Source organism: Botryllus schlosseri, chromosome 10 (assembly GCF_051294905.1).
Source record: "Botryllus schlosseri isolate E-star chromosome 10, Bs_hap1, whole genome shotgun sequence".
NCBI classification, from domain to species: Eukaryota; Metazoa; Chordata; class Ascidiacea; order Stolidobranchia; family Styelidae; genus Botryllus; species Botryllus schlosseri.
In genome coordinates this window covers 12,460,600-12,479,300 of record NC_137245.1, presented here as the reverse complement: position 1 = coordinate 12,479,300, position 18,701 = coordinate 12,460,600, and the positions used below count along the sequence as shown (strand labels likewise).

Below are 18,701 nucleotides of genomic sequence, written 5' to 3'. Positions count from 1 at the left end.
ACGTTCAGTTTTCGTGATGATGATATCAAAGATGTTGTCAATTTATCCGTATCACTGTTTTTCAAATTGTGGAATTTTGTTGTGATGAATCTTTCATCCACCTGCGATTTGCAATATTATTCTATTAAGGCTCTGTAACATTGAATGAGGACGAACACGTTAATAACGGGCTCAGCAGCTCAGTTGGGGCTACAGGCCAGAACCGATGGAGACCTATTACGAAAAAACTTGCTACAAAAAGTGAAGAAGCTGTCCACAAGACACCGGGTCCCAATCTTGAACGCAAAGAAATCCATCGTTCGTCATTCACTAGACAAGACCCAGATAGCATTGCAGCTGGAAACCAAATCACGCAAAATAGCTATGGGTCAGCAAGTCATCAACGCAAAGGTGGTTTATAAATTTCATGTGTTCATATTTCTCTCGGCGTCATCATGTTTTTGAATTGGGAATTCATTGCAATGGGTAATATTGTAACATAGCATAAAGGGGCACTGCACTCAAAAAATGATGTGGTCTCAAATTGAAGGGCAAAACGAAAGAAAAATTTTGGCTGCAGCCGTTTTCTTCAGAACGCCACCGTAATGGAGCAGCAATTTATTGAAATTTCCAGAAACACATCTGGCTGCAGCTGTCGCGGCTCCGGGTCATTTCTTAACCCGTTACATGCTTGACGCGATTAGGCAGTCACGCAGGGGACGAACTTCAGACAGTTATCAGCCGATATTATGAAGGAATTATGTATCGCGCCAGGGCGGTTTCCTTACGTTAAGTATAAGCGTACGGTACCGGCGCTCAACCAACGTATACGATGTTAAGTCAGGAGGATTTGTGTCTGAAGCTTGTTATGACTCTATAATATTTGCCAGATGACTGATACTGAGAATTGAGATGCCATTACAGTTATATATTGATGCAAAGCTATTCACACAGCAGCTGTAATTTTGGGCGGTGATTTTACAGCGTAATACTGACTGCACAGTAGGGTTGTTCATATTTGTTCGCCCAATTTCAAATGATAGTTTAGTGCAGGGGTTCTCAACCCGCGGCCCGCGGGCCACATGCGGCCCGCAGACGTTTGTTTTGCGGCCCGCAACATCTTTCACTATGAACGCAATCACTGCTGGCATGGTATTTTCACATATTAATTTAGTTACTTTTAGCTCACTTATCGCACCGCCTCTGTTTCGATTGAATACTCATTCTTTGATGTGTTCTGGTCTCTTGATATATGCTCGAGTTTAGATTGTTATCGTTTTGAATCGGTATTCGTCAGGACTCAGGTTTAAGAGAATCAGGTTTAAGAGAATCCCGCGTCACTCACCGCGAATGGTTTGAACAAACAAGAACAGGGAAGGGAAAATTAAACGGTGAAAACTGGGTTTGTAACTCCGCGTGGAACAATGAAATTGCTTTCTCAGATATAAATCGAAAACCGATCAGTCATATTTGTTGAAGAACTGTTGTCGTGACGAAGCGTAGAAGATTAATATGATAACACAAAACTTTTTTCCGGAGTTACATATCGCCTGCTCTTAGAAAAGACGCTTCTAGTTGGTGTCTCAAGCCCAGCGATCCATATTTCGAGGCATTTTTAAAATTGCCGACGACGTTACAGACGTATTGGAATATCGCTAAACCCAAGAAATCTGCTAGAGAAGGTGTGATTACAATAAAACTTTAACATATTGTGTGAATATTCGCTGTTTCCGGAACTTAGCAGCGAGGCAACATTACCTGACAAATTTCGAAGTTGTCTGATTCAACCGCCGTGACCAGAAGAGTAGCATCAATGTCAGTTAATCTTTTATCGCATGTTTTGAAACACGTTGCGTCGTAGACTAATTTAGCATAGCATTGAACGAATCCACCGACTTCACAGACATTGTATAGCTTATTTTCTGGGTGCATTTTATCAGAGTGGACATATTTGCAGAAGAAATACTGGAAAGGCAAACGTGGGGAGGGGACCAGCGTAAAACATCAACCTGACAAAACTGACTTCTGTAACTATTGGTGCAGGGCTCCAGCTAAGGACGGAAAAGAGATGGGTTAATTGGTTTGCTCAGAAAGAACCCATAAACGTCAGACTTCTCATATCACTTCTCATATACCGACTTGGCAATGGATGCAATGCACGCTCCATGAAGGAATTTATACTTGCGCCGTAGGGAGATACATATTCTCACAAAAACAGCAATTGTAAACTTACGAATGCTATCCATTAATGCTTTAGAATGCATAAAAATTAACTAAACGCCCGTATACAGCTGGTAAATATGGGCTACAGTTGCCTAAATTTAACAGTAGCCCACAAATACATGGTAGTAATGTTCTGCGGCCCGCGGCGTCTTCCGATGTTAAAATGTGGCCCGTTATAGGCTACGTGGAAAGTTGAGAACCCCTGGTTTAGTGTGTCTTCCTCCCTCTCAAAGCCGTCACAAAGGTCCATGGGGCAATCCCCTTACTACTGGATCTGCAATGTCGACCATGTCACCGGTTCATAGCTTTTGTGGCGTTATCAGTTGAAAACGGCCATGTGGAGATGGGATATTGTAATAAAATAGCTATGTTTACAAAATTGTACTTGAATGCAGTCCTATAACGGCCATATTCATCTCCATTTTGCTCTGCACAACCTGTCTAGTGTCTATCGTGTTCATGGAAAGCATGTATTGGTTGTACGGTTGACATTGGCTTGTTTTAGATCGTTCATCGAAGAAGCGCCACTGAGTTGCAAGTCGAGAACGAATGTAGACAGAATTGTACAAATATTGTTGTGTAATATTTTTATCGTATCATGTTGTTCTCAGTTTCACAAATGATTATTTGTTTTCATCAGTTCATTTACGCAATTCCTTTGACACGTAGATAATATCTAATTTCTTAAAATTATTATTACTAGTATGGAAGAAGATCTGGTTGATGAAGATACAGATGTAGAAGATTTTGATGATATCACGATATTTGGTGAGAGTCTGCTGCCGTATCAATTCGAGCCACAATATTTAGAGGAGGAATTCGCCCGTCTCGTTGCAACTCTAGAAGCACAAACTCATGTCTCTGAATCGTCAGAGTCAACTTCGGACACTTGACGGTGCAGCTGCTTGAACTGTTCACGCATGATAAACGAGAATGAGTGTGTTTACTGCAAGGTAATACAACAGGGAAATACAACAAATAATGGAGCTGCTGGGGAATGGAGGGTCGCTTTGCATAACAGAACATGACGATTTTGTTCTACATATACTACCCTCCATTTTTGAAATATTATTCAAAGCGAACAGAAAAAAAACTGGAATAATGACAATCAGCTGCATGGTCCTGGCAGAAAAGACTTTCTAACAAACAATTTCGCTTAATTAGTGTCTTGTCGACACATACTGGAATGGATTATTGATGGCGATGGTGGACTTGTACGTCGGTTTCAAATGACCGATGGAAAACGAACTGTGATTGAAAACAAAACACTGCGGCTCTGCTATATAAGTCAAATCAGTTACTGTATGGTGTACAGCGAACTGTGCGCATTCTATATTCCAGCAATGGCGGTGGTGTTTCACACATTACTACTTTGCTTACTCTTGTGCATTTTTAATAAATACCAGACAATTGGAATGTAGCCAGGGTATTATTACAAGGGGGCAGTTGTTAGTGACTGGAAGAATTGAATTGAGCTAGTAAGCTGCCTACGTAGCACTGCACACGTCATACAAACTCATTGGCAAAGAATAACAAAGATGTATTTATGTCACGCAGGGATATTTGGAAGTTCTAGAACGAAGTAATTCCTCTTTAGAGGGGGAGCTGGTTCTGGTGCAATGCCAACGTTGTGATAAGCTCCTAAAAAAGGAAGGTGTGAAATTTACTGATTGGAAATTTAGTGATCTGACCTGACCACGCTCTGATAACTTTAGTGATCTGACCTGACCACGCTCTGATAACTTTAGTGATCTGACCTGACCACGCTCTGATAACTAGTGTTATCATCAATGGTTCATTAGCAATTTTATCAGTTCAATACACCACAAAAATGCGATACAATGAAAGGATAGCAAAGTGTCGAAGCGACTTGGAGTAGTATATGGAATCAGACACCCACCTTGGCCTAAGTGATGTAAAGAGGAGGTATGCAGATGTGACGAGTCATAAAAATTACCAGTATGTTTGAACAGAGTCATCTGCTCCAAATCCCGGATCAAAAATTTGTTTTCTATGAAAGATTTTAATGCTTTGAAACTAGGAGATCCGCATTGCAACCATCTAGTTCTTAGGCATTGGTCAAAGTGCCATGGCTGCAGGAATATGTCTCTCCCTCAACTCATGTTCGCCGGTGATGTGATGCAGAAGAGATATCCATCTTCTTTTTAGCACCTGCAATTGCATATCGTTATATAAGAAGTTATTAATATGTGGTGGATGACATAGTAGATATGCAGACTTACACTGCTATCTTGGCCGCAATGCTGACGGCACCACCACAAGTGATTAGTGATGCTTCTTGTCCATAGTACCAAGTCTTCCATACCTTTCTTCCTACTCAGAGACACCAACTTTTTTTCAGTCCTGAGAAATGGTTATCAAGGCAAAGGAAGATTCAAATAATAACAGGATTCAGTTACCTTTGCAGGCATGCCACACATCAAACTGGTGATTGATTGATGGATATTTACCCTTCATCAATTTCTTGATGCTTGGTGCCCGGACAGTCACGACGGTTTCAATCGACAAACCTTGAGCAAGTAATGCATCCAAGGCACGCTCCATGCCAACTTTTTCCATTGCAACACTGCTTGAGCACTCTGTCTCTTGGACCAATTAGACTTGGACAATCTTTCTAGTCGTCTCCTCCATAAATGAATAAACCATATATTTCGCAGAAAACCCAGGTGAGTCCGATCGCCCATTACCCACCACTGTAATTGGTTTACATTGACCCTTCATCTCCCGTAACACATCATATGTTCCTCATAGTACCTTGCCATAGTTGGAAAAATTTATTGCGATTGTATTTCATAAAAATGACGTTCCAAAATGTAGTCAGTGTCCAGTATTTTGAACGGCACATCTTGTCATTGCTGCTTGTAATCATGTCAATGTATTTGTATGTATAAGTATATCCTCAATACAAAGTGGAACTAACTTATTATGAAGATTCTGGGTAGAGCAAGACAATACCGTAGACGTTTTTTCAGGTTAAGAGTTATTTCTTATCCATAACACGAACACCGCCAATCAGGGTTCCCCATGAACATGACAAAGTTTAATTCATTCAAAATTAGTTTAGGGTTCGGGAACTGTAGGAAAATTCATCATCCCTAACCGTAATCCAACGTTTTGAACCTAGCCTGAACCCACAACTCCTCAGCCTACCCAAAAAACATATATATCGTAATCTTACTAATAACCCAGCCATAATTTTACGATACCCTCAGCTTATGATTCTCTAACCCGAATTCAAAACAAATTATGACCGCTATGAATTTCTGAGTGTTCATGGGGCACACTGATTGGTGATGATCATGTTTTATACATAAGAAAAGGACATGATCTGATCTATTTCTGTTCTACAGAAATAGAATACACTAGGCCCGATTTAGACATAAATCTCCCAACTGAACATCGTCTGTTGAAAGCCGTATCTAGCTAGACCGCCTTGGCGTGTAAGACATATTTACTTCATAACATCGGCTGACAACTATCTAAAGTTCGTTCTCAGCGAGACTGCCTAATCGCGTCTAGCAAGTGCGGCGATGAAGTCATCGTGCCATGTAACGGGTTAAGAAATGACCCGGAGTCGCGACAGCTGCAGCCGGATGTGTTTCTGGAAATTTCAATAAATTGCTGCTCCATTACGGTGGCGTTCTGAAGAAAACGGCTGCAGCCAAAAAATTTCTTTCGTTTTGCCCTTCAATTTGAGACCACATCATTTTTTGAGTGCAGTGCCCCTTTAACCGATCCATCTTAAAATCGGGGCATGGTATGGTCAGAGGGGGCCAGTAGTGAAGTAGATTCTGGGAAAAATCCTGTACCCATGTTTAGTACGCACTCGGGATGGTGTGAACCTCTGAAAGGTTCAGGTTCGTGTGAACGCGAACCTTTTTGAAAGGTTCTGTGTGAACGCGAACGTGAACCTTGTGACGTTACGGGACGTCATATTGCTAATTCCAACCCTACATTTCAGTGTATAGTGATAAAGTCTATATCAGACCTGGGCAAAGTGCGGCCCGCGAAGCTATTCTGTGCGGCCCGCGACTGGTCGCTTGGAATTCAAAACATAAAACTTGCTTTTGAGATGACTAAAACCATAGGCTGTATCAAATAAACAGGAAATTCATTTACCTGAAGCCTGTTCGTTATTATGCCACGATTACACTGCCTACGCACCTCGCATGCGTTATCCAGATTCAAAATAAAGGCAATGTGGCAAAGTATGAGTAGCAATTGAAGTCACAAGAAATCACTTTTTCCATATAGTTTATTTCGAACCTTCTTTGTTGCCATTGTCACTGTGACAATGTCACATTACGCATTATACGGCATGGTTTAAAATTGATACGTGATACGTTTCCAAATCCACAATTCGTAAAACAAGTCAATCAGTGCTCGCCATTACTGTATGACTTATCATATCTATATCACCCATAAACTATTACCGGGCATGCCAAAAATAGCCGAAAAAGGTTTAGGTTTAGACTAGAGCAGTGCTCTTCAACCGGGGTTGTCGTACACCCTAGGGTGTACCAGAATTTGCAAAGGGTGTACCACTCGGATGGGGTGTACAGGGGTGTACCAGATCCGAATTACAATGAGCCGATGGCTAGCTATCACAAAGGCAGGTTTATGGGTCCGTACAGGTTGACGCACAGGTTAATGAGCAATATGGTACGATGTTATCTCAAGTACTGTACGCTGCTTGATTGTGATGTCATAAGCAAATATTTCTCCTATTCGTCGTCGTCGCCGTCGGCAATAGACCAATGGTTCCGTTTGGTGTTGGAAAGTATGCAGTTAACAAACATGTGTTCAGCCAGTCATTTTTTTAGTGATTTTTGAGGGAACCGCCGCGATAGCTCAGACTTCTTGAATCGGCACTTCCTACTAGGGATGGTGTGAACGTGAGGTTCACGTTCGCGTTCTGTGTGTGAACCTCGGAAATTTTGAGGTTCGTGTTCACAAACGAACCTTGATAGGTTCTGCACTGTGAACCTTTTTCATATATTGCAATTTTCACTTCATTATTAGAAGAGTTTCTTGGAGGTACAGAACTTCAATATACAATTAAATAGTATATTCATATTGAAATGAACCCGAACATTTTCGGCTGACACTCGTCAGGGGTAATCGTCAGCAACTAGTAGAGAATTGGAAAGAACATTGTATATCAACAATCGTATCACAAAATATGACGTCACCAGCATGAAAGAGAGAGCGTTCAATGTACTATTTTTAGGTGGTACACGAACTCCTTTTGTTGACAGAGTTTTGGTTGGTGTATTTTGATAAAAGTTGATTCCAAGGCACATAAATGGAATTGTGAGCGACCTCGCCCTACGATTCGAAATCGGTCCCCAGATTTATCAGAACACGCTCAGTGAAAAGCTCACCCTTAACTCATCCACTTAAGATTGATGCTGATCGATCAAAGGCCATTAATTCTGCCATCGGCAAACATCTGTTGGATAATCCGATTTGTGCGAATAATTATCGAGACGACCGATTTCGAATCGTAGGGCGAGGTCGCTCACAAGCGACGGGGAAGCGAATGGCGCAGTTAGTTACGCACTGCAGCCACGACACCAATTGAAGTGGTATATTCCAAACCAATCGCTAAAATAGAAAAATTTCTTCTGAAGTGTCTTTAGTCTTTGCGAAATGTCACTTTTTCTGATTTCTCGTTTTTCTCAAAATTGCCCTGTAATAATCCGCATAATTCCTTATTGGATGTACAGACACACTAACAAAATGAAGGAATGTGAGCAAATGTTCGTGTTGGTTCGGAATGTGTGGTTCTGGATTTATATCTATATGATTCAAGTATTCGACAATATATTCAACTGCCTCATATCACTTTTTAGATTTGAGAACTTAAAGTTCACTTTGAAACTACTCAAAAACCTGAAAACTCATCAAACTTCACTATCGCATGACTTTCGAAAGCTAGCATGCGGTGGAAGATCAGCTAATACATCATATGTATTGTTCATGATGATAAAACATGGTTCGTGACTGCAAATTGTGATTTCGACTTATGGGCGCGACCGTTCCTAAAATGACTCGGGTCCGGACTGACTGGGTGATAAAATAAAAATGACTCGAGTGGAGTCGCGTAAAACGCTATAATCAGTGAAGGACTTGTGCCTCGGAATGCCATGACTTGGTACGACCATGGACGCAACAAACGATCAAACTGCAGTGTGGAATTTATCACCAGAAAAAAAATATTCTGCGCGTTACGCGCGATTTCTGTGGATAGGTCTTCCATCAGAAATTGTGTTGAAAATGAACAGGGGGTATGAGAAATCTTATTGGAAGCACAATGAGTGCGAGCGCTTAAAAGGTTTTGAAACAAAGCCATTGGTACAATAATTATTATGTTTGATCTGTTCCAATATTCGAAGGCAAATCTAACGCTGATTTAATTTGACTTTGGCAATGACATGAATAATAGCCTACTTATCAGGACTATACCAGAAACCGGATTAGCTCAAATGCTCTGTTATCAGATCAATTTTTGATAAGCTCTAACACATTTTGCTTATAATTGTGGTTCGTCAAATGCCCGCTAGCCGCAATGTTATAGCGCGACTGCTTTTACGATGTCATGATGCCTTTGCCCTCTCGCATATGGTGTCTATAACTCACTATTTTGACAAAATATGCCCAGCATAAAAACAATTTTATTCAAATATTTGAAAATGGGATTTTTTCGTGCCAAGCGTGAATAGTGCAAGAGTAAATTAAATTTTCACGATGTTTATGCGTAAGTCAGTCTTCAAGGTCCCGTCATATAAGGCCTACTTTGAAATAATACATTTACTACCCCTATTATTGATGCTGCGGCCCGCGGCGTCATCAGAAACTAGGAAATTGGCCCGCGAGCACAGTTGAGTTTTAGACCTCTGCTATAGTGTATATGCACTAGCAAATAGCATATGAGTACTATGATGATCGAGTAAAAGGCGGAAGTATAGAGCATACGCTGAATAGGGAATTTACATATACATTTACATGCACAATCGATAGCGCAATCTAGGCTACAGTTAAGCGACTTCGGCCACGATCGTTCCTAACATTATAGCCCCAGCAATCGCAGCTTATATTCTTACGTCATTAACAGCTACGCGATCACGGTCTTATTCACTATTTGAAATGCTACACAGGGGTTCTCAGCACGCATGTGGCCCGCAACATCTTCGCACCACGTGACAAAATTTTGCAAAAGTTTTAAGTGGCAGAAAAATTTGATGTATTGTGTTTTAGTATTCCAGACTAATTACAAAAATACCAAAATTTTTCTGAAGTGTCCCAAATTTGGAAGAAATGTCAATTTCTCTAATTTTTGATTTTATTCATAATTACTCTGTATTAATCACAATAATTATTTATTGGGCGTAAGAAAACGCCAATGAAAAGAATATTATGAGCAAATATAGCTTACTCATGCATCAAGTACCAACTCTTTAAAAATCGTCAGAAGTGGTTTTGTTTGCGTGAGTTGCGTCGGTCAAATAAGGAATCTTCTTTTATTATGGACTAAAAATAACACCATGTAACAAAATTTTGCAAAATTTAGGTTGAGTAAAATTTTTTATGTATTGTGTCCCTAGTCTTTGAGAAATGTCACTCTTTCTGATTTCTTGTTTTATTCGAAATTAACCTGTAATAATGCGCATAATTCCTCATTGGACTTTCAAATACACCAACAAAAAGATGGAATATGCACAAATGTTGGCTACCATAGATTATAAAAGAGTGGAAAACTTCAAAAAAATTGCGAAGAGGTTTTGTTTGCGTGATTTGGGTCTATGAACTGAGAAATATGCTGGTATGACGAATAGCATATAATCCCCAACCATGATGCAGCTTCAACACCCTCAATATCTTCTTTCCAAATCATACATATCCTGCTGAAACACGTCACTATGTTCTTGCTTACATCACCCATATTCGAACTAAAAAAATCACGGTGAAAATGCGTTTTTAAAGACATGCCCCACTTTATTTTTCTCTTCTCTCGCATTTATTTCATTGTCAAGAGCTTTACAAAATATTGCCAATATTCCCGCATAAGCAAGGAGAACCTACCCGAGGAAAGCAGTAAGTAACTACTGGAATGTTTGAGTTCCTATTTATTTCCTCAATATTATCCATATAAATTCATATTACCGTTATTGAAATATAATAATATTCGGGCGCTGCATAATCTAATATTAGTAAGACATTCTGGGAAGTTTCCTTGATCGTATTTGTATTTACAAATGCTTACAAATGAGTATCCAGCAGAACACCGGGCGTATTACAATATTCTCGCGTGTCTCAGGATCTGTAAGGTTGGCAGACGGCGAAAACATCAATCAACGGATCATAAACAGCTCGGTCAACGTTGTGGCGGGAAATCAGATTCGCATTATTAATTCTGGTAGTGAAGCAATTCCAACAAACCACCGTGAGTGTTTTATCCGGAACTTTGTAGTGCAGCCTGTTTTATAAATTGAATGGTCATAGTCGACAAATGTCCCAGAATGCAGTCCCCGCACATAGTCAACCTAGGTCATGTATAATTGTATATCTGGCTTCACTTTCCGCATCATTACATTAATGTACAATTTCAAATTCACAGTGGGGGTTCGTGACAATACCGGTGGGTAGGGCAAGGGCTGCAAGTGACTTTTTACCAACATGACGTCGCAATGGCGTTTTCCAACGTAAAAATGTAACTTTATGATGGTTACACGAATTTCCTAACAACAGTGATTTTAACGTAGGTGCCGCGAGAGGTTTGCCGGTGAGCCATGACGTGAAGTGTGGTAACAAATGTTTTATTCATTTATTTTTATTCAAAGGATTATTTTACCAAATGTACACGAACTAAGAATCGTCCCTATGCCACGAATCAATCATCAGGGCATCCTGCATGCGTTATGATTTCGCGGCAGAGATTACACAAATCGATTGGCCCTAGTTTTTCTTAGCCCGTCCGAAAGTGTTTCGTACACGATCCTGGTGTGTTACGACCAGGTGATAGGCAATCAAAGCGGTGGCACCTGGCGTATGATTGGATGAAAGGACGATTTCTAGGCTGATAAGGACCATAGTCGCTTTACCTCTAATTTTGGCATATGGCATACGAAAGCAAAGGTTCAACACGATTCGTGTTCGCACTTGACCTGACTAATTTTCTGCAGAAATGACTAGAACTCGAGACTCGAGACTCGAAAGATTGCGTAAGCCTAACTGGAAAGGTCAACGAGTTCGGAGACATACGCAATTGTTATCTCATAGATTGGGCCTGTCATATTGAATCCAAAACATCATTTTGAATGGTCTTTGAAGAACTAAGGATAGCAGCCTAGGGAATTCGGTCTCGGAACAATATAGGAGATTTTGGGCTTGAAACTGGAGACTGTGACACAATACATACGGCTTACTGTCTATAAGTCTGTTGCGAAATCGCCGTTGAAAAATATATTACCGCATAAATACGTGAATGAAAGCCGTAAACTTAGTACACTGTTACATGACATCATCGAGAAGTAGCATACGCAATCTCATGACCCATTCCGGCATGGTACACTATCAAAATCAATACAGACAGACGAACACCGAAATTTGAGTAAAATAAATTGAGGAATAGGCTGATCGAGTGATCAGTTGATCACTGATCAGCTGTTAGCCGATATCGAAAATGAAATAGCTATCACATTTGACAGGGGATTGTAAGCAAATGGCTTGAAGGGCACAATATCACTGTGAAATGAACATTGGAGAACAACAAATTAAGTGAATATTTGAATGCAAACCGAGAATCTTAGTAAGCTGTTTCGTGCGATCATTGAGATATACCATTGGAAATATCATCACCGATCTCGTTATGGAACGCAGAATATATTAGCACAGACCGACACCGGCTTTTGCGTGAAATCCGCAATGATGTATAAGTAAGTATCAGATCAGCGCACATCTCTGCCCTACTCGACCTCGAAAACGAAATAACTGCCTAAATCATTGAGTGTCAACGTTGAGACTTGGCATACTATACTAAAATCAAGACATACCGTGCAAAAGCTCATGACAGATCTAGGTAAGGAGCATCGCTAAAATCAATAGAGGCCAATAGCGGCTTTTGCGTGAACCTGTTAGCGATAAATGACGAGTCAGCTCTCACTCGACTTGAGATACGAAATTACCTCCCATAGTTCAGTGACAAACTTAAAACTTGTTACAGCGGTCGAAACTTACCGTGCCAAATGTCTCGACTGGGGCGATTTTTTTTGACATTTCAAAATTTGTCAAAATATTGTCAAAATGGTAGTGTTAGGTGAAAATTTGTCAAAATTGTTCAAATTTTTTTGACGTCTGCATTTCGTTTGTATCGTATATTTTGCCCTGTCGGTGAACTTATCATTTGATATTTTACAGCTTATAGCCTACTTTATAGGCCTACCGTTGTAAACGGCCAACAATTGTCTGCTCATTGTGAATCATGAACGGTCAAATAAACAAATATGTAGACATGGTGTTATGGTCAACGTACCGCAATGTCCTAACTGAAGAAAGACTTTTTGGGCATTGCATCATTCTTATATTAAGAAGCGCATGTTGCAGAATTGTGATGTAGACAACATGAAGCTACACGGTGTGTCACCAGCAGTGTACGCACAACCGTAACAGCACTTCATCAGGTCCCCCCCCCCACAAAACGTTGGTCTCGGGACCCCCATATGATGATAAACCGAACTTCTGGGGGGCTTCGCCCCCAAGACCCCCTCAGACTGTTTCCGGCTGCTAATCATCTACTTTGGGGGCCGTTTACTGTGTCAGCTTTTCTGGCCTAAACGCGCGAAGCACGAAAAATTTCTATATTCGTGATTGAATCGGACAATGTGATCGGGAATTGCATATATATTGCTATCAATTTTTATCCTCTCTCTGCTCACGTAAACAGATTTACAGGTAGAGCTGAGTGAGGTGTGTTTGGAAAGGTAGGACCCCTCAATAATTTAACATCTTCGGGCGTATACCCGACTCAGACTTGGTAATTAGTAATCGTAATCGATTATGACGATTACAGCATTTTCAAGCAATCGTAATCGCGATCGATTACATTCGAAAAATATCTAAAGTAATCGTAATCGACTATTTCACATATTTAATCGATTATTTTGTGACAGAACGATTACTCTTTATTCGTACAAGGGCTATGATATGAACTGAACAATGAACATTTTTAAACAGTGAAGAGTGCGATATTACACCAGGTTATCGATGGCAGAAACGTCGGATTTTCCGATGCTACTGCCCATTATTATGTCACAAGTGTTGGCATTGCTCATAATTGCTCGATGTACAAGTAGCCGCGTGGTTGTAATAACACCCGCCATGCCTTATATCAGGTTATAAATACACGCAGAAGCCACTGCCTCGCAGCAGCATAATAATCATCACTTTAGGGTTAACATATTTGGGAATCCGGAAAGGAAGACCTTTTTTAAAAATCCTAAAAGTTAGTTTACCGAAATTGAAAACAGCTTAATTTGAAATATTTACTGGAAATCTTGTGTTAACTAATACATGTCATCACTACGATTCGACTCCCGAATGAGCCGCTTGAACGTCCGCACTGCCTATTATGCGTCATTTATGTCGATTTTCTGTTGACCCTATCGTATTGGGCCAATTGCCAAATAAGAGGACATTTAGGCGTTCTCGGAGGACATTTCCAATTTCCTAAAGAAGGAGGACAAATCCCTTAAAGGAAGGCGTATGGTAACCCTAACTTATCAATAGTTACTGTAATTAGTATTATAGTTGCGCGAAGCGAGAAATTTATTTCAAATTTACGAATGAATTTCGTCATTAATGTTAGTAGTTCAACATATAACCATAGGCGCCAACTTACGAGGTTACGAGATGGCGGCCACCTCGTACAAAATGCTTGAACGCCCCATTAATTTGTAACTAGTAATTAGTAATCAGGCGAATCAAGGCGACCTCGTCAGAGACGCCGTCGATTCTGATATACGCTCGTGCGGTGAGAAGCACCATCCCCGATATAGTCTCCCGACCAAATAGACGTTCTCATTTTCTGAAGTCTAAATTAAATTGTAATTGCGCCCGTAAGCGTGTTCAACAGAATTCTTGAGCTAGTTTTGTGATAGTCGTTTTAATCCAGTGGTTCCCAACCTTTTTAGCTTAATTCCCCACTTCCGAATTATTCCGAGCCTCCATTCCCAACCTAAAATCTCTATATCCGCCTTTTAAAAATGCTTCATCCAATAAAATTTGTCAAGACTCTGCTTAGTAAATACGTGCTATTGGGGATTGTTGAGATCCCCGGAATTGATCAGCACACAATAAAATTAGAACAGCAGTGAACTGGTAACCGTAAACGCGCCCCCGTAAATATGTATCTACCCCGGCGCGCAGCCAACACAAATATAGAAGGGTTTGAAAAGTTTCCAAATGTTTCGGGATAGCATCAATTTACATACGTAAATGCGGAATAATGCATGGATCAGACAAACTTCCTGATGTTGACGAACTCATGCGCGTGATATATATCTAAGTCGCCCGAGGCCTACGATATTCGTATCGTAGGCGCCGAGCCGCCTTAAACTACACTTCCGCACGCTACTAAAATAACTTGAAATTAAATAAATATGCAATTTCATTTGTAACGAGTCCGGATGTGCTATCAGTTAGCGAGTCCACGATCTCTCTTGAATACATGTTCAGCAATATGGGCTCTTATTACAACGAATCAGGATATTTCTATCACCACGTTTGGTGACCGATGATGGCATACAAATGAATGAAAACATTTGCTGGAGATCGCGTGTCGCTATCCAGGCGTTTCTCGCTTATTGTAGGCACTGATAATATGAATCGCTGAATTGCAAATGAGCTAAGAAATATTAGAGATACGATCGGCATTTCAAAACGACATTTAATAAAGTAGACTATTACTGTAAATATTTTTTCAAAAGTGAGATCATTCCCCACCAGAAATCCAGAAATTCCCCACCAGTGGGGAATTTGCCACCGGTTGGGGACCAATGTTTTAATCGGAACGCGAAATTGGACAGTGTGTCTGTGTATGGCTGCGAATCGGAATTCATTCCTGCGCAGTGCGCATATTCGTTTCTGTAACAAGGCTTTGCCAACATTAATTGGGAAATGTAGCAATACAGCTTAAACACCGATATAATGAGAAAACAATTGTCGCGAGACGAGCTACTCAATACAATGCCGCAATCAGAAGCCGTTCGTGCTGTACGCAAGAGACGTGATTATGATTAGTAGGGCGATTTTTTTTTACACGTCAAAAAATGTCAAAATTCTTTACAAAGTCAAATTTTTTTGCAACCTGCATTATTCGCTTGTATCGTAGGTGAACTTATCATTGATATTTTACAGCTTGTAGCCCAATTTATCGGCCTGCCGCTGTATAGATGGCTCATTGTCTGCTCATTGTGAATCATAAACGGCCAAATGAAACAAATAGGTTGGCATGGTGTTATGCTCAACGTACCGCAATATCCTAACTGAAGCAAGTCTGCGTGGGCAATGGAAATTGGTTTTTATATCAACAAGCGCAAGATGAAAAAATGTGATGCAGACAAAATAGTCAGAATGAAGCAACACGGTGTGTCACCAGCCGTGTACTGTACACACAACTTCAGTGTTGCCAGCCAACAACTGCTACTGTTGAACGTTCTTTCTCCAGTCTTGGCAAGCTACTTTGTAAGGACAGGCACTTTTTACCCAAGAATGTAGGAAAGTATCTTTCGTTGTACTACAACAAATTTTAATTAGTTCTCCCATAATGCGTGATGTACCTACTGGAATTCTTCATAGGTCCAGATTTAGTCAAAATAAAGTTTTTCATGTACAAATCTGTCAGTTTTCAAGTCAAAAAAGTTTGCTCAGGCAACTACTTCGTAATGACAGACAGTTTCAACCAGAAATTAAAATAAGCAGTACAATTCTAAGATTTTGTGGGAAAAAACACCTAATTTACATACGTGAGGTCAAAATTAAGTTTCAAGACAAAAATAGTCAAAATTTTGATTTTTTAGGTCAAAATCTTTTGTGTTTTAGGTAAAATAAAATCGCCCTACTATTTATATCCTGATTTCTCGTTTGCAATCGTCTATATTTCTTGTGGTCTGCTTGACACACTCGTATTCCCGAATTATTGCACAATGTCATTTGTCGGTGTTCCATTCGCTATCATTACGGCGGATTGTGTGATCGACAGTAGTATAGTAGATCGGTCGCGAATCGTAATGGACTCTTATGGGCCCTCTGGTGATGTGCCTGGAAACTCGTGTTGGTGATGGTACCCTTTAGACCCCCCGTCTCGGTCGCATGGTGCCATTGTGTCTTATGGTATCTCTGGTGATGGTACGCTTTCAGGTATAGCAATGACATATATACAATGATTGGAAACTCCAGTGAGCTCTGCGTTTGAGCGCGTCGCGAGTCATGCTTCACTACAGGTATGAAATCGATGTAAACAAACGGTTCGCCAGCAATCTTTCTTCAGGAACTGGCGTTAACGTAGTGAAAAGTTTTTTATCGAGACCTCTTTTGCACGTGAAATGTGTGCATACTGTACAGGTTTTGGCCAATACCAGTAGCATGGCCTAATATTCACACGAAACTGATGTACCAGTGTGCTTACGTGATGAACATTGTGATCGTAGGTGGTCTCGCAGTATCAAATATAGGTGGATACTTCATAGTACGAGCTAGAGTTGGGATCAGGTCACTATCTTCAAGTCATTGCAAATTTTTAATCAAGTCACGAAGTCATTTCTAATTTTTTCAAGTCAATTCAGGCAGGTTCTAAAACTGACTCTGAAGTCAGGCCTTCTGAAGTTGTGAAAGTAGGCAAAACCTACTTGAGGATATCGCAAAAAGCATCACGTTTTTGAAGTAATAATAGTCATTATTCCTTTGTTACGGAGATTCATCTTGTGATCCGAATGCTCATATATACAATTGAATAAAAATAAAAATATTTTTGTTTGATATATATCAGGAGTAATCGTCAGCAGCTTGTAGATACAGTATACAATTGACTAACAGATGTATACAAAGTAAAGTCTAACTCATTTCTTCATACTACTCGAGTACTTTTCAGACCGTTCATTTTCTGCTTCAACAAGTAGATTTCAATATCCAATTGACTAAGAAACGTCTGCAAAACCTGGTCTCAACCTACTTTTTCAAACTACGGTGCTTCATGGGTACAATTTCCCATGATATGATGGTATATCTTATAAGTGTATGTGTGCGCAAGAGCGACCCACAATAGGTAGAAAGTTCCTGCCACTGTCCATGTCAGGTTTGATAGACTTGTGCACAGCCAATGATCTATAAATGATTGTTCACAGCATATACTTTGTATAGTCATTAAATTGTAATGTTGTCCATGTCCAGTCCAGTTTGTCAACTCTTACAATCATAGTTGACTTGCAAGATGGTGACTTCGAAGAATGGGACGGAATAGAGACTATCCAACAATCCCCTTCACTCAACAAATCTCCGAACTTACACATCACCATCTATTCCCTCAACGGTCGAGGTGATCATGGAAGAAGTTGATCGAATCCGAGCATCATAACAATGTGTCATCGCATGGGTATTACAGAAGCAGGATTTTGAACAGCTTAAATACCTCACCTCTTCATGGACTCCTAACTGCTTTGATACTAGTCGTGTCTAAATTTCAATGAGGATACCAACACCATAATATCATTGAGAATTTTATACAGGGTATGGATATTTCATTTACTATAACACTTGAAAACTGCATAAACAACTTTTGTTATCATGTCAGACTTGTTGTCATCTAAATTCAGAATAACAAGAACCAAAATCCTAGTCAACGGAAAGCATTCAAGTCAAGTGAATATGTAGCAAAAAGGGATTTTCATGTTTATGCAAATTACAATATCAGATATAGGCCTACCTATGTTTAAGCCATTCGATAAATGTACTGTCTGCATCTATTTTTGTTGTAATTTATGAAACTGTGCTGTGCTATTATGAACAATCGAATAACTGTGCCTAGTAGTTGATAACGACAATGTTTGTTGTCACGTAACAAAAATATATATTCTCAAATGTTATTTTTTCGAGCTTTCTTATCCTCTCATAATGACAAATAACAGGACAGCAGTTGGATGGCAGAGCAGCGATCTCACATGACGTTGAACATCGGAGGGCATTCAAGCATCCAGTACCATGGCATTTGAACACTAGTATGTTTCAAGCCTCTTTAGAAATCAATTATTCTTTGAAAGTTACCATATCGCAGGTGCGGCCAGATTTCCTGATCAGGATAAATATGATTCCAATAACGGATCAAGACTCAATCTCTTGGTGATAATGAGGTAGTCTGCTCGATGGATTGGCAAAAATGTCCGTATCAAATTTATCATTGTTGTTGTTTTCTTGTCTCTTTGATA

General features: G+C 40.0%; 1 protein-coding gene across 1 annotated transcript in view; it reads left to right on the top strand.

Annotated features, from left to right (window-relative positions):
• Positions 1-3,618, top strand: part of LOC145448211 (uncharacterized) — a 34,621-nt gene extending 31,003 nt beyond the window's left edge. Inside the window, exon 11 of the mRNA XM_080326566.1 lies at positions 130-3,618. Coding sequence (XP_080182692.1) covers positions 130-401 — 272 coding nt within the window. The 3' untranslated portion in view covers positions 402-3,618. The remainder of the gene's footprint in view (positions 1-129) is intronic.
• The last annotated feature ends 15,083 nt before the right edge of the window (positions 3,619-18,701 follow it).